This window comes from Lonchura striata, chromosome 1, assembly GCF_050655825.1.
Source record: "Lonchura striata isolate lonStrDom1 chromosome 1, ASM5065582v1, whole genome shotgun sequence".
Lineage (NCBI taxonomy): Eukaryota > Metazoa > Chordata > Aves > Passeriformes > Estrildidae > Lonchura > Lonchura striata.
Window position 1 is genome coordinate 40,781,197 of NC_140703.1, and position 13,405 is coordinate 40,794,601.

Here is a 13,405-nt window from a genome sequence, read left to right on the forward strand (position 1 = left end):
GATTTTTTTTTTTTCTGGTGACATATACCATATGCTTTTGCTTTTTTATTTAAACACTTCTAGGTTCAGTAATATATTGAATGGTGTATAGAAACTTCAAACCCTTTTGGAGAAAGATTTGTTTGTTTATAGACAGTCTTGCAGAGTGCTAACAGTATATGCAATATACTGTATAAGAATTAGCATATATGTGGCAGAGGTTAATTTCAGATTGTGTTGTCAGGTGTTGTCAGAAGAGCCAAGTTTATATATGCTATTTGCACATTAGTTCACTGAGTTTTTGCCTGTGTACACATTATCAGTGTGCAAACAAAACTTCTGTTTTGGGGCCTGTTAAAAAGGCTGTCTTCAAAAGCAGGGACTAGACTGTGCAGTGGAACAAATCATGGCAGTCGCAGCAAATGGATACGTGCTGTATGACAGAGAGATTGTGCTGTCGCCTTGAAGAAAATCTTCAAGCAGGAAGAATTTTGGAATCATATGTTCAAGAGAATACAGGAGATGTAGGATGCTTGAAGACACTTTAAGTAGAAGTGGAGATAGATGTACATAACAGTGTCATCTGAAGGGCAGAAAGTTCCAGAATAACTGTGTTGGTGGTGTGGAATGCTGTTATGTTAGTTAGAAAAGCTGCATTTGGAAATAGCTGCATAAGGGAAACACTGATGTCAATGAATGGTGAAAAGGGATAGCTCAGGGAAAATATTTTTTTAGGAATGTCTGTATGAGAAAGAAGAAAGTACAAGGCCTGTTGTCAGCCAGAAAAATTAAGCAGGTTTGTGCAAAGGAGAATTAGGTTGGAGGATAGCAATAGTTGGACGTGATATGGGTAACAGAGGAAGGAGTAGATAGGAATCTTGGTGTGGAGAACCCTGATGGCAATTAAAACAAGAATTGTTGAGCCTCATATATTCCTTTATGCCTATGATAATTTCAGCTTCTAATTATTTTATTTATACTATTAATTAGCAAACAATAAAGTGAAATATTTGGAAGAGCAGTTTGTTGACTTTACAGAAAACGCAAAGTTTAAAATATCAAAATGGAGACTGCAGTCTATTCTATTTTTCTACCCTGTGAATTATCTGACAAACTTATCTGCAGCCCTAACATGAGAGGTAACCTGAAAACATCACACAAGGGGCTTGGTTCTTGAAAAGTCAGCTTTAGGTCAGCTGCTGGATATATGTAAATGTATGTAAATTTGTATTTTTACAAATTTATGTAAAAATACACCATATAATTGTATTTAAAAGGAATAGTGTATTGAATTTGTGTTGGGAAGGTTTTGGTAATGGGGACGCTCCAGGGATGGCCTCTGTGAGAAAGTACTGGAAGCTTCCCCCATCTCTGACAGAGCCAATGCCAGCCAGTTCCATGATGGACCCAGCAGCAGTGATGGTGGTACCTTGGGGTTAATGTATTTAAGAAAAGGTAGGCGGGGGAGCCCTGTGCAGTGGGGAGAGAAGAGTGAGAATGTCATAGGAACAGCCCTGCAGACACCAAGGTCAGCGGAGAGGAGGGGCAGGAGGTGCTCCAGGTGCCAGAGCGGAGATCCCCCTACAGCCCGTGGTGAGGCAGCTGTGCCCCTGCAGCCCGTGGAGGTCCATGGTGCAGCAGAGATCCACCTGCAGCCCCTGGAGGAACCCAGGTCAGAGCAGGTGGATGTCTGAAGGAGGCTGTGGGAAGCCTGTGCTGGAGCAAGCTCATGACAAGACCTGTGGCCCTGTGGAGAGGGAAGCCCACGCTGGGGCAGGTTTCCTGGCAGGACTTGTGACCCCACTGGGGTTCCACACTGGAGCAGCCTGTTTCTGAAGGACTGCACCCCATAGAATGAAGCCACACTGGAGGAGTTAATGAAGAAATTCAGCCTATGGGAAGGACTCACCATAAGTTCATGGAGGGCCATCTTCCTTGGAAGGGACCCCCACTGGAGCTGGGGAAGAGTGAGAGGAGTTCTCCCGAGAAGGAAGGAGCAGCAGAGACAAGGTGCGATGAACAGACTGCAGCCGCCATTCCTCATACCTCTAGAGCACTGGAGGGGAGGAGGTAGAGAAATGAGGAGTGAAGTTGAGCCTGGGAAGAAGGAGCCATGAGGAGAAGGTGTTCTAAGATTTTGTTTTTATTTCTCATTAACCTGCTCTAATTTGATTAGCAATAAATTAATTTCTCTGAGTTGAGTCTGTTCTGCCTTTGGCAGTAACTGGTGAATGGTTTCTCCCTGTCTTTATCTCAAGAAACAAAGAGAAAGGCAGTGACAGTGTGGCTGTGGTGGGTACCTGGCATCCAGTCAGGTCAACCCACCACAGACAGCTTTGAGTAGAATTAGAACAAGAGCTGATCAGGAAATTTTTGGGACTTTGTTTTGATTGGCAAGCTAGTAAAAGCAAAACTTTTCACAGAAGGAAAGAAAAGATGTAATGATTTTTTCAACTTGAAATAGACTCTTTATATGAGATATTTTCTAAACAAATCCTAAAGGTTTCTGCTTCTAAATTAATTTTCATTTTAACCAGATGCGGTAGATATTTTCTAAAATAGTAAGTGATGCATATCTAATTTATTTTTTTAACTGATATGTGAAACTGTGAAACTCTTGACCTGAAGTTCTGTTTCAATTATTATTGCAGCTGCTGCTGTGGCTGCTGTTCTTCCTGCTAGTATTTTAATTCACAAGAAAATACAATTTATGTAAATATGTGTGCTGACTGCAGTCTATCACAGAAAATATTACTTCTGCCACAAAATTGTGTAGAATTCATTTCCCTTATCCACCCCAGAATGAAGTCAGAGGGGTAACAATCTCCCAAGTTCCTATGTTATAAAACAATTGTGGCTATTTCTTAAATGTTGGAGTCATGAAGATGAGAATAAACAAGTCTTAGCAAGAACTTTAACAATTCATTAAGATTTTTTTTTCACTTGAATATACGCAGAATTGCATTTGGTGTTTAAAAAAGCTCTCATGATCTTAGTGTAACAAAGGATAAGATGAATGTCTATGCAGCCTCCCCCTAAAAAACTCAAAAAAAAAATGCAAAAGCACTTCGTATCTGTCTTTAGCAACCCTTTCAGCCAGAAGAAGACCACCGGCTTCTTGGGAGGAGCCTCTAAGGGAAATAAACCTGTGAAGTTCTTCCTTGCAGTGCAGTTTCTGTAATCCAGTTCTCTTTTAAAATCTTAAAGGCTTTATTTATGCTCTTAAAGATGGAAGCTATATTCAAATAAAATTAAGAAATTATGAAAAATGTGAATGTTTTTAGTGGAATAGTTTGAAAGGTAAAGGATCAATATCCTTGGAAAAATCTTTTTCTTTTTTTAATCTGAAACATGCTTTTGTATCTTAGGTGAGAAACAATACATATGCTCTGGATATTGCTATTGGAAGCATTGATTGTTAGTGGTACTTTTGTTATTTGTGGGTTGTATTTCCAATTTCTTATATTTAGTATGTTTTCAGTATATTTTTGTGAAATTCTGATTTTTTTTTTAAATTCATGTTTTATCATGCCAAATGTAATATGTGTCTTCAGGTTGTCTAACACGCTATCAATCAGAAATAAAAATAAAGCAGAATAACATTTGTCAAGTCCCTAAGAAAAATCTTTTTTCAATTGTTCGAAATTTTTGTGATGCTTATTTAAATAAGCAATGAGCTCCATGCAGATGGAACTAGTTTTGAAGAAGATTTATGCAGCCTAGTCATTTCTAAAGTTTATAAATTTGGAAATGCTGTTAGTAAAATAGAAGTGACTTATGGCACCAATTCCACCATGTGAAACATGTTCCAGGATGCAAAACCTGCTAAAACAAGCCAACTATATATTTTAGATGCATTTAGTACAATAAAGAACTTTTGAATTATGTTTCCTATGATAATTTTAGAGGCAGATGCATTGGAACATTGCAAAGGCTAAAGAATATTATGAGTCTGATTTTTAGATGAGAGGAACTGACATGGAAGCAATATGTTTTTCTGAAATTAAAATCATGTATGTACAGGTATTGAATATGATGTGCTAAAAACCAGCATTTTGAGCTGTCTGGTTTTATTTAACTCTTTGTGTATTTGCTTGTTTCTTTAGAACATGGAGGCAGACATCTCAGAAATGAGAAATGAGCTTCAGTCAAGGGATGGTCTCTGGAGAAGGATACAACTGGAATGCCAAAAGTTGTATACAGAATTATTGAAAATCAAGGAGTATAAAGATATGCATGAAATTCAAATAAAGTATGGATGGTGAAGACATATTTAAATTAACAAGTACTTCTGGGCTAATAAGTTTTTTTTCTTATATTTGTTTTAAATTAAGTCTGAAAAGGTACTCTGGATTCAAATGTCAGCTTCTAAATTTTAGACTGGATATTTTCATTGACAATTGTATCAGACAATTTCTGGCAATAGATACAGGCTATGTTAAAAAGCTTTAATGATGGCTAAATTTTTACAAATCAATGCATTTCAGGTATTTCTACTTGTATCTTTACAGTCTTTCCTTTTCTCAGCATTAAAACACTTGAATAAAATTGTCATGGTTTTATGGCTTATGTAATCTGCTGTAGCCATTTCAAATTATATGAAATACCAGTCTATAAGGGCTTTCAGGAGTCTTTCTGCACATAGTTGTATTGTCCTTGATTCCTAGACATCTCCCAAAATCCAGCCTGGTTTAGGTCAAATGTTGATTATGTCTGGGGGTATTTTTTCATCAGCGAGCAGATGTTCTACAGTTTTACACTGTGGAGAGGATTCTGCAAGGTAAAGAGTATTGAATCTTTCATGTTTTGTTTATTTCTTACTTGAAGGCATCAGTCATCTCCTGTTTATCTTACTGAGCAACTAGAAACTAAAAATGGTGAATTACTGATATTTGCAGAAAGTCGAGAACACCAAGAAGAAGAGCTGAACAAGGTATTTCCTATAATTTCCATATCTTAATTGCAGTATAGGAATTTTAGGAGAGAATACTGACCTAGGGTATGTGCATATACTGTAGGGAGCAGGAGGATACACTGTAGGTTCAGGAGAACATGAAGTTTTTTACATGGGAAAGATTTCGTATATGTTTGCATTTAGTTGTGTAGCTGTAAAACTGACATTCTGATTCTGTGCCTACCTACTTCACTGAAATAATAGAAGAGACCATGCCTATAGATTATCGTGATTCAGATAATACCATGCAGCTAAGAAAGCCTCCAAAGCTCTGATTAACTGGTAACCTGTAGAGATAAGCTGTAACTTGTTGCTAGTCTCAGAGGCAGGGTATGCAAACAGATCAAGTGATACAAGTGACTGTGGCAGGTACCCACACAAGGCTGAGCTTGCTCAGGTACCTGCAGCACGGTTGGTCTAGGGCAGAGCTCTCTCGTTGGAGCTACGCGCCGCATTGCTCGCACCTTTCAGAAGTGCTGTGAGCAAGCAGCTGTGGCATGGCACTGTGGAACTGTGTATGGCTTGGGAGGCTGAGATACCTTGGAAGTAGAGGATGCTCAGAACTCAGAAGCATGTTGTGGTTTTGCTAACTAGCAATGTAAGCAAAATCACAGAATTGTTAGGTTGGAAGAGTCACCCCCTGCCACCTAGGGCAGGTTATGGGAATGCTTGCCAAGTGGGTCTGGAATGTCTCTCTTTGGATGCATCTGACTTGGGTTCATCAGTTTTGGTACGATCTAGCCATGATCTAGCTTATAGGTATTTTTGCATTTATATATATTTTTTTACAATTCTAATACTTCAGAATGCAATCTGTTATTCATTGTGCATAGTACTGCAAAAAGTTGGTAAGATGGCTACAAAGGTTGTTATGCTGGTTTTTGACGTCCTGTTTCTTATACAATAAAAAAATCTTTCAGTACTAAATTTTTGGTTATAGTAGAAAGATTAGGAAGACAATTTTTGTGTTGATACTTTTGAGAACTCTCCACAGGAGCTTTTGAAGAAAGTTTGGCCTTAAATTTTTACATGTAATGGCAGGGAAAATTCTCATAAAATTATTTTCCATATATACCCATTTCTAGCATAGTTTCTTATTAAAGAACCTCTAGATTGATTTATTTTGTTGCTCCTAAGTTAATTTAAGCTTCGTCAAACTTTTTTTAAACCTAAGTACAGTATAAACAAATCATACTTAAATTTATTGAATGGATATTTCCTTGGATATTCTTTATCATGAATTGGAATTCTATATGTGATTTTACTACATTCTTTTAAAAGGTTCATTGAAGTGTATTGTACTTTGTTCATTTCTAATATTAAATTGGGAAATGAAAGTACAAGGGAAGTGAAAAAAATATGTAAAAATAAACAAAGCTCTGTGCACTGACTTCCAAAGGCAGTTTATTTTACAATTTCAGAATCTCTGGTTCAGTTAGAAGAGTTGGTGTCTGGGATGCAACAGCAGGAAAAGTCACTGATAAGTAGCAAGTGATGCAATCAGATTTACTGCACAGCATTTTTTCTTTTTGAAATGTATTTGCTACAGATAAGAAACCATGTTTATCGAGAGGAGCGGTCCCATTGCTCTGAGCAGGAAAGAATGAAGACAGAAATCTCTGACCTGACAGAGGAGCTTCATCAGAAAGAGATCACTATAGCAACTATCATGGAGAAAGCTAGTCTTCTGGAAAGACAGTTAAAAATGGAGCTAGAGACAAAACACAAATTGTTAACAAAACAGCAGGTATGCAAGTAGGCAAAAGCAGCCCACATCATTTTGCTCCACTATTGATGACATTCATTATCTGTGGGGAAAAAAGGCATCATGTTTCTTGCTATAGTTTTTATCAGCAGTGCTGTAATATCTGTGAAGCATTACAAAAGCAGCCAAATTCATACTGGAACAAGAAATCACCAGTAAATGTCAATTGTATATCTAAATAGAAATTCATTCTGACCATCACATCTAGTTATCATTTTAACATGCAAAAGATCTTGAAAACTTCCAGTTTGTGGTTATTACATATGCTTCAAGTTTCTAATTTTCCAGTGCTTTCTAAAAATTTTTGAAGAATGTTACAAATCTGCATAGAAAATTCAAGTAATTTTATAGCTGGAAACTGTAAGATACCAGTACGAATTTTGATGGCAAATTTTTGTTTAAAAAAATTGTCATCTTTGTTACTTAGTTTGTAAGACAAAATAACCATCATATTTAGAGGTTCTGAGTATCTCTGTTTTTTATGAGAGGGTCACTACATGTTGACAACTGTGATTGAAGTAATACTTTACTTTTGACAATAGTAAAGTTAGTGTTTGGGGAAAATGATACCTCCTGCTGTGTGGTGCTCTGTACCAGGTATTTCCATATCACTAAAAGAATCTATATAATTTGTAGACATCATGAATAGGATTTCCTCCAATTTCAGTGGCCTGTAAAATCTGTCCCTTTTTCTATGTATTAACTGCATGTGACCTTCTTGTTTTCATAAGTCATTACTTCTTTCAAAAAGGTAAATAAATTCAGAGGTATTGTATTTGTATATCTTTTATAGATGGTTTAATAATTCTACTTTGATATTGCTATATTTTAAAATATTATAGTAAATTTTATAGTTACTAATGTATATTTTGTAAAATTAAGCTTAAATGTATCTATACTCAGTGTTACTCCAGTTGAGAGTACTATTCTTGTATTTAACTAAGAATTTAATCTTTTCCTAGTTGTTGGAATTCCATTACCAAGCTATCAAATCTGAAAACACACATCTAAAAGAAATGGTGGAAAACCAGGAGTGTGAAAGTTGCATGGTAATTTTTTTTAACCTATGAAGTATGTATAGTATGCAAGAATAGTTACTTATACTTATTGTAGATGTAGATTAAGATTATGGCAGATATAGAGATTTCTGCTTTCATTAATTAAGTAAATAAAAATAAGGTGTGCAACATAATCAAAACCAAGTGGTATTCACAGACAACCTGAAGATGAGTATAGCTAAGAGTAATTTTTACCTTAATTGTATTAAACTACAGGTAAGTTACATTTTTCAGTAACTGTCTAGACATGAAACAATTTCCAGGAGCTTATTTTTTTGTAAGTGATATCACTTATTTAAGTTTAAACAGTCATCATTCTCACAGACAAAAATATATCCCTTTTTTTTAAATATCTTACCCCTTTGTTCACATGGCATTTAAATAGCAGTGTAAAAATCTGACACATTTTGCTCCCACCCAGCTTATTTTCAGAGTTTAGTATTTATATCTCTCCAAACAGCGGAGCTTTAACATTTAATTGATAAAAAGTGTGCCACAAGATTATGTAGAACTATGGTTTATGAAGGTATAATAAATTGTATATATGCCGTTTCCACAAAAAGCTTCAAAACATCCCCTGCTTATAGAACATCTGCAGTTACTGTATCACTAAAAAAAAATCCCACTGGAATGTTGTTTGGAAATACTGATGTAAATACATTCTGGGGGGATTTGTAGCCTGTTAATTGTCATGAATGAATGTTACATTTATCCACACCCTTAAAACAGCACAGATGCCGTCAGTGATGTCTTACCTACGCATACAGACACACTATTATGGATCTCTCTGTGTGTATATATGGTATATCATTGTGGAAGCATAGATGGATGTGTGTATGCATGTCTAACTCTGCAGTGACACTTTTCTTGAAGACTGAGAAGAGCTGCCCGACAAGGGTCCTTGGAGACATCACATGTTTGTTATATTTTAACAGTAAAATCCAGTTATTACAAACACCAAGGTCAATACATGTTTCAGTAGATTTGTGGACTTAAAAATTCTTTGCTGCTTTACTAATGTATTGTGAGGATCTAAACATTAGAGATTGTGATATATTTGATATTAAGATTCCAGGGACTGGAGAGATTTTTATGGACATGTTTGTGCTGTACAGTGGAGCACTACACAGACCTCTGAGACCACTGCCAGCCTAAGTCAGTATGATTAGGTTAGTCAGTCAGGCAAGGTTACTTTCAGGGTTTAGATATCAAAAGAAATGTAGCTGGGCTAGCTCAGTTTTGGAGTTCATGCCATTATAATTTACTGCTGATTCTGCAGCTATTAGTGGTAGGATGACTTAGTGCCCTCCTTCTCCTGCCACTCCTCCCACTTGTGAGACATAGCTGAGCCCCTGCTCCCCCATAGTTGCACAAAATATTAAATTTTATTATACCTTCTGGCATTTCCATGCCAGCTTGGCTCATAAATTCACCCTAAAACTGAGAAAGGTGAGGTTCACAGGAAAGAGATGGTATCAAACCAGTGCACGGAATAGACAAGCTTTCAAATACAGGAGCACAATTGTGCCAGCAGTGTACTGAGAACCAAATCTGTAATGATTTACTGAGTTCCAAAAGAATGAGGTAAATCTAAGACTATATGAAAGCACAACTTAATGAAATGCAAGGGGTTTTAGTCTTTTGTGTGTAATCTGATTAACCTTTTGAGAATTTCCTGGTGATGACAGTATACTGTTATTGCAAATATATTACACAATGCTTTGCAGTACTCTGCAGAGAGATAGTTCCAAAATAGTTGGCTCAGGTGTGCAGCATAGGCTTCATGGATTAAGTGATAGGAAAAAAAAGGAGCAGAGTATCCTGGCTAGACAACTTCCAGAGCGAATTTCCATCTTCCCTTCTTGATATCCTAGTGGATAAGGGTATTTAGCCCCTGATCACAGTGCACCTGTGGCTTGCACTTGCAGTATTTTGCCTTGCACACCATGTGGGTTAACCCAGCTGATAACTGGGGTTTAGTGACAGGGACAGAGAGCACTGTGCTGATGTGGCTTTACTCACTGTTTTTGAAACTGAAGGTGACTGTGTCAACACACATATTAAACTGTGCCTGTACACATATTCTATATCTACTGTAGTAATGAACTCCTACAATTTTGCTTGTTATTTTTGGAGGAATTGTTACTGGAGGGAGCAATACAGTCTGCAGCTATAGCTGTTATGGTCGCTTTTATGTCATCAGTTTTACAAAGCAAGCGATAAATTTACAACAATAATATTTTGAATGCATGTTTGCTGAGAAATTTTAATTTGTTTTATTGTGTTGTAAAGGCTGTTATCCCTTCTTTTCCATTTATCTACTGTGATTTTTTTTTTCTGGAGGCAATTCTCTTGGTTTGCTCTAAATGGTGCATGATTATATATGGTAGCTAGGTCTTTTCTTTAGCATAGAACATTGTTTTGTGTTTGCTTGTTAAAAATATACCCATTTATTCTGGAAAAAATAACTACTTAATGATGGTATTATCTCCTTTCACAGTGTATAGATTTATGTAACAAAGAACATGGAAATTTCACAGCTTCTCTTCACAAAATGAAACATGAGAATTTAAGACTACAAAATAGCCTTGTTAAACCACAAAATTACACAGAAACATCGATACTGGGTTGCATGGATACATGTAGAGAAACAGAGCACAGCTACCAAACACATTCAAAGATGCAAAAAAAGGAAGAGAGGTAGGTAATATTTCGATTGTACACATTTATGAAACTTCTTGTGATTTGGAAGGTCTGACAGGGCCAAACTGTCCAGTATTTTGCTGTTTCTGTTCATTCAGAACTCCCATCAATATAAATAGCAGACCTAATTAGTATATTTGTAAGGACTTCCTACATTTTTCTGGATGGATAATGGAAATGGACAATAAATGAAGTCTCAGAAATGTTTAATATCTGTTATAGTATTTAGCACATGACACTTAAAAAATCTTTTATGTGCCACTTAAGCTATTCTTAGTTCCAGGTTTTGCAAGATAGACCAGACTCTATTTTTATTACCAAATAAAAACAAGACAAGGAAAGGCTAGAAAAATCAACATGAGAGGTAAACTTCTCGACGGGAGGTTTTCTTAATAAGCAGTTTGAACTATAGGCCCTGTGAAAAGCTTTGTGTCCTCCAGTTTCATTTGTTGGGAGTTTCATTAAATGTATTTTAATGCCTTGTCTGGTTTCAGTGGTTTTGGGTGACCTGATTTTTAACAGAAACATAATTTCAGATGCCCTGAGTAAATCATTATTACAATAAACTCCTTCTTAGGGAAAAATAATGAAACTTTAGAATATTCAGACTCATAAAAATCATTGTAGTGATGACTTTCTTCTTATTTCCCTGTATTCAGTGAGCCATTGAATTACCTTCAAACATATAATAATCATAGCATTGCAATAAAAAAAAAAAATAAACACCCTGCTAAACAGTATATGTTGATTATTTGTAATAAAGAACTGACATGGTAGCACTAACATGAAATAGTTCTGTGAAGTAAAGTTGAAATAGTTGGAGCCAAAATCGAATGTGTTAAGATTTCAAACTCATACATTTAGGTTTTGGCAGAACTTAAAATTATTTTCTTTCTGCAAAATAGAGTGGTGTCCCAGTAAATGTAGCTCCATTTTTGCCTAAAATTTTCTTTTAAAGTGTGCTGTTTTGTGTTGAAGATAACATTCATGTGTATATAAAAATAAATAGATATATGTATTTATATATATATATGCATATACATAATGCATGAGTATATGTATATATATATATATATATATATATATATATATACACACACACACACATACACCTATCTTTGGAAGTAGCAGGTATGGCTGATTTCCTATGAAGTTTGAAATTATGCTGAAGATGTTGCTGAAACAAATACTTGTAAACCAAGATACATATTATTCTGCACCAGGAGGTCTCATAACTTCACAAATTGGTCATTGCCATTTTTGCTCATGCTTCAACTCCTCCAAAGTCAGGAAGAAGTAAGATTTTTTTTCCCATTTTCTCAGGATTTACACTCGCTGTACATAAGAGACTGTGAAATTTAATTTATGAGAACATAAATATTTTATACAATAGAATTATGCATGTAATTTGCAGGATTGTGATTTCATAGCTGTTGGAAGATCAATCAAAACTGTGAGAGAGACACCTGTGAGAATTGACCTTTCTCCCAACAGAAATTTCAGCCAGACTACTGAATACAATATAAATTATTATTATTATTGTAGTTTATATGATGAAACAGATATATTGAACCTAGATTTCAGAATCTAAATCATTCATTAGAATTTCTAAATGTAAAGCTATTCAGATAAATAAATAAACAGATTTTAAAACTTGCAAATTTGACATGTACTGTGTATGCACATCACTTAGCCAGTGTTTTTATGATAGGGCCCTCTCTGTACTATCAGTTCTCTGTTCCCAAGCAAGAAACTACCTCAGGATTTTTCCAGAAAACTAAAATTAAATTTTCAACCATCAGATCATCACAGATAAAGTAGGAAATTGATCTTGGTTAAGTTAAAATCTGGGGTATGTTTATTTTATTCTGACTGTAAACCCTGTTATTTCTGCTTTAATTTGCAGTTCTGTTTCCATGGTAATTATGGCACTGGAGAAAGGGCACAAAAGACTTTTTTTATAGGGTAAAAAATTAGAAAACATGGTGTTTGTGCAAGGGATGGGTGTATAATTTATAATATTTTTCAGTTGTGTCTCTCAGTCAGTACTGGAATCCTGGGCACAGGCACCCTCATGTCTTAGAGAAGAGACCTCTAGAGAAAACACAGGAAATTGCAGGAAGTTATACTGGCAATCCAAAAAGCAGCATGATTCTTCCTTCTTTCAGTATACAGGGCATTTCTAAATACTAGAAAGTAAGATATGCAGAAGTAGCATCTTTTTGCTCAAAAAGTATTGTGCCCACATTCTACCTATAACCACCTTATTTAATTACTGTTTTCTTATTTAATTATCTTACTTCTAATTGCCATTTACATAAGCTTTCCCCACTCTCAAGATTTCAATCCTTTACTTAGACCTTGACCGTATGCAGTTGATTTAAGTTTGCATTGTCGAAGAGGACTCTCCAATGAAGCTGATCATTTCAGTTTGTTTCTTCCAAAATTAAAACATGCCTGTGAGTTTTGAAATGAAAAGCTATTTATTTTCCACAAAAACATGCACAAAAAAGATAACTGATCAAGCCAAAGTGCACTTTCATCATGTGGGGAAAGTGAAGGGTAAATTCTGAGATTTAATGCCTGCTAAGGTAGCTGGGGATCGTTTAATGGATGTGTGTTTGCAGTGAGTATCTGTGTTAAGGAGGTTTTTGGAGATCATACAACTCTTAGTCACACCACTGTATCAGTTATTGCAACAGATAAAGTGGAAAAAGTAAAAACAGTTCTTCAGGAAATGGCTTTTTATCCATTTTAAAATCAAGCTAGCCGTTATACGTGCCATGTAAAAGCAACAGCTCGAATTCTTGAAGACATTCTGTCATTAAAGATTTGTAGTTTTCTTTCTCAAGACTGGTTATGTCACCAGCAAAGCTGAGTAAGGAATTTGGGGTTTTTGCATCACTGAAGTCATTGACTGCACAGAGACCAGGCTGATTTTATGTG

The 13,405-nt window shown here is 35.7% G+C and overlaps 1 protein-coding gene across 15 annotated transcripts in view; it reads left to right on the top strand.

Annotated features, from left to right (window-relative positions):
* DEUP1 (deuterosome assembly protein 1) overlaps nt 1-13,405 on the top strand; it is a 68,709-nt gene that overhangs the window by 17,854 nt on the left and 37,450 nt on the right. For all 15 annotated transcript variants that reach the window (XM_085575014.1, XM_085575003.1, XM_085575062.1 and 12 more), the window contains 5 exons: nt 4,086-4,231; nt 4,807-4,912; nt 6,483-6,680; nt 7,661-7,747; nt 10,257-10,456. In XM_085575014.1, the coding sequence (XP_085431140.1) occupies nt 4,086-4,231; nt 4,807-4,912; nt 6,483-6,680; nt 7,661-7,747; nt 10,257-10,456 (737 nt within the window). The remainder of the gene's footprint in view (nt 1-4,085; nt 4,232-4,806; nt 4,913-6,482; nt 6,681-7,660; nt 7,748-10,256; nt 10,457-13,405) is intronic.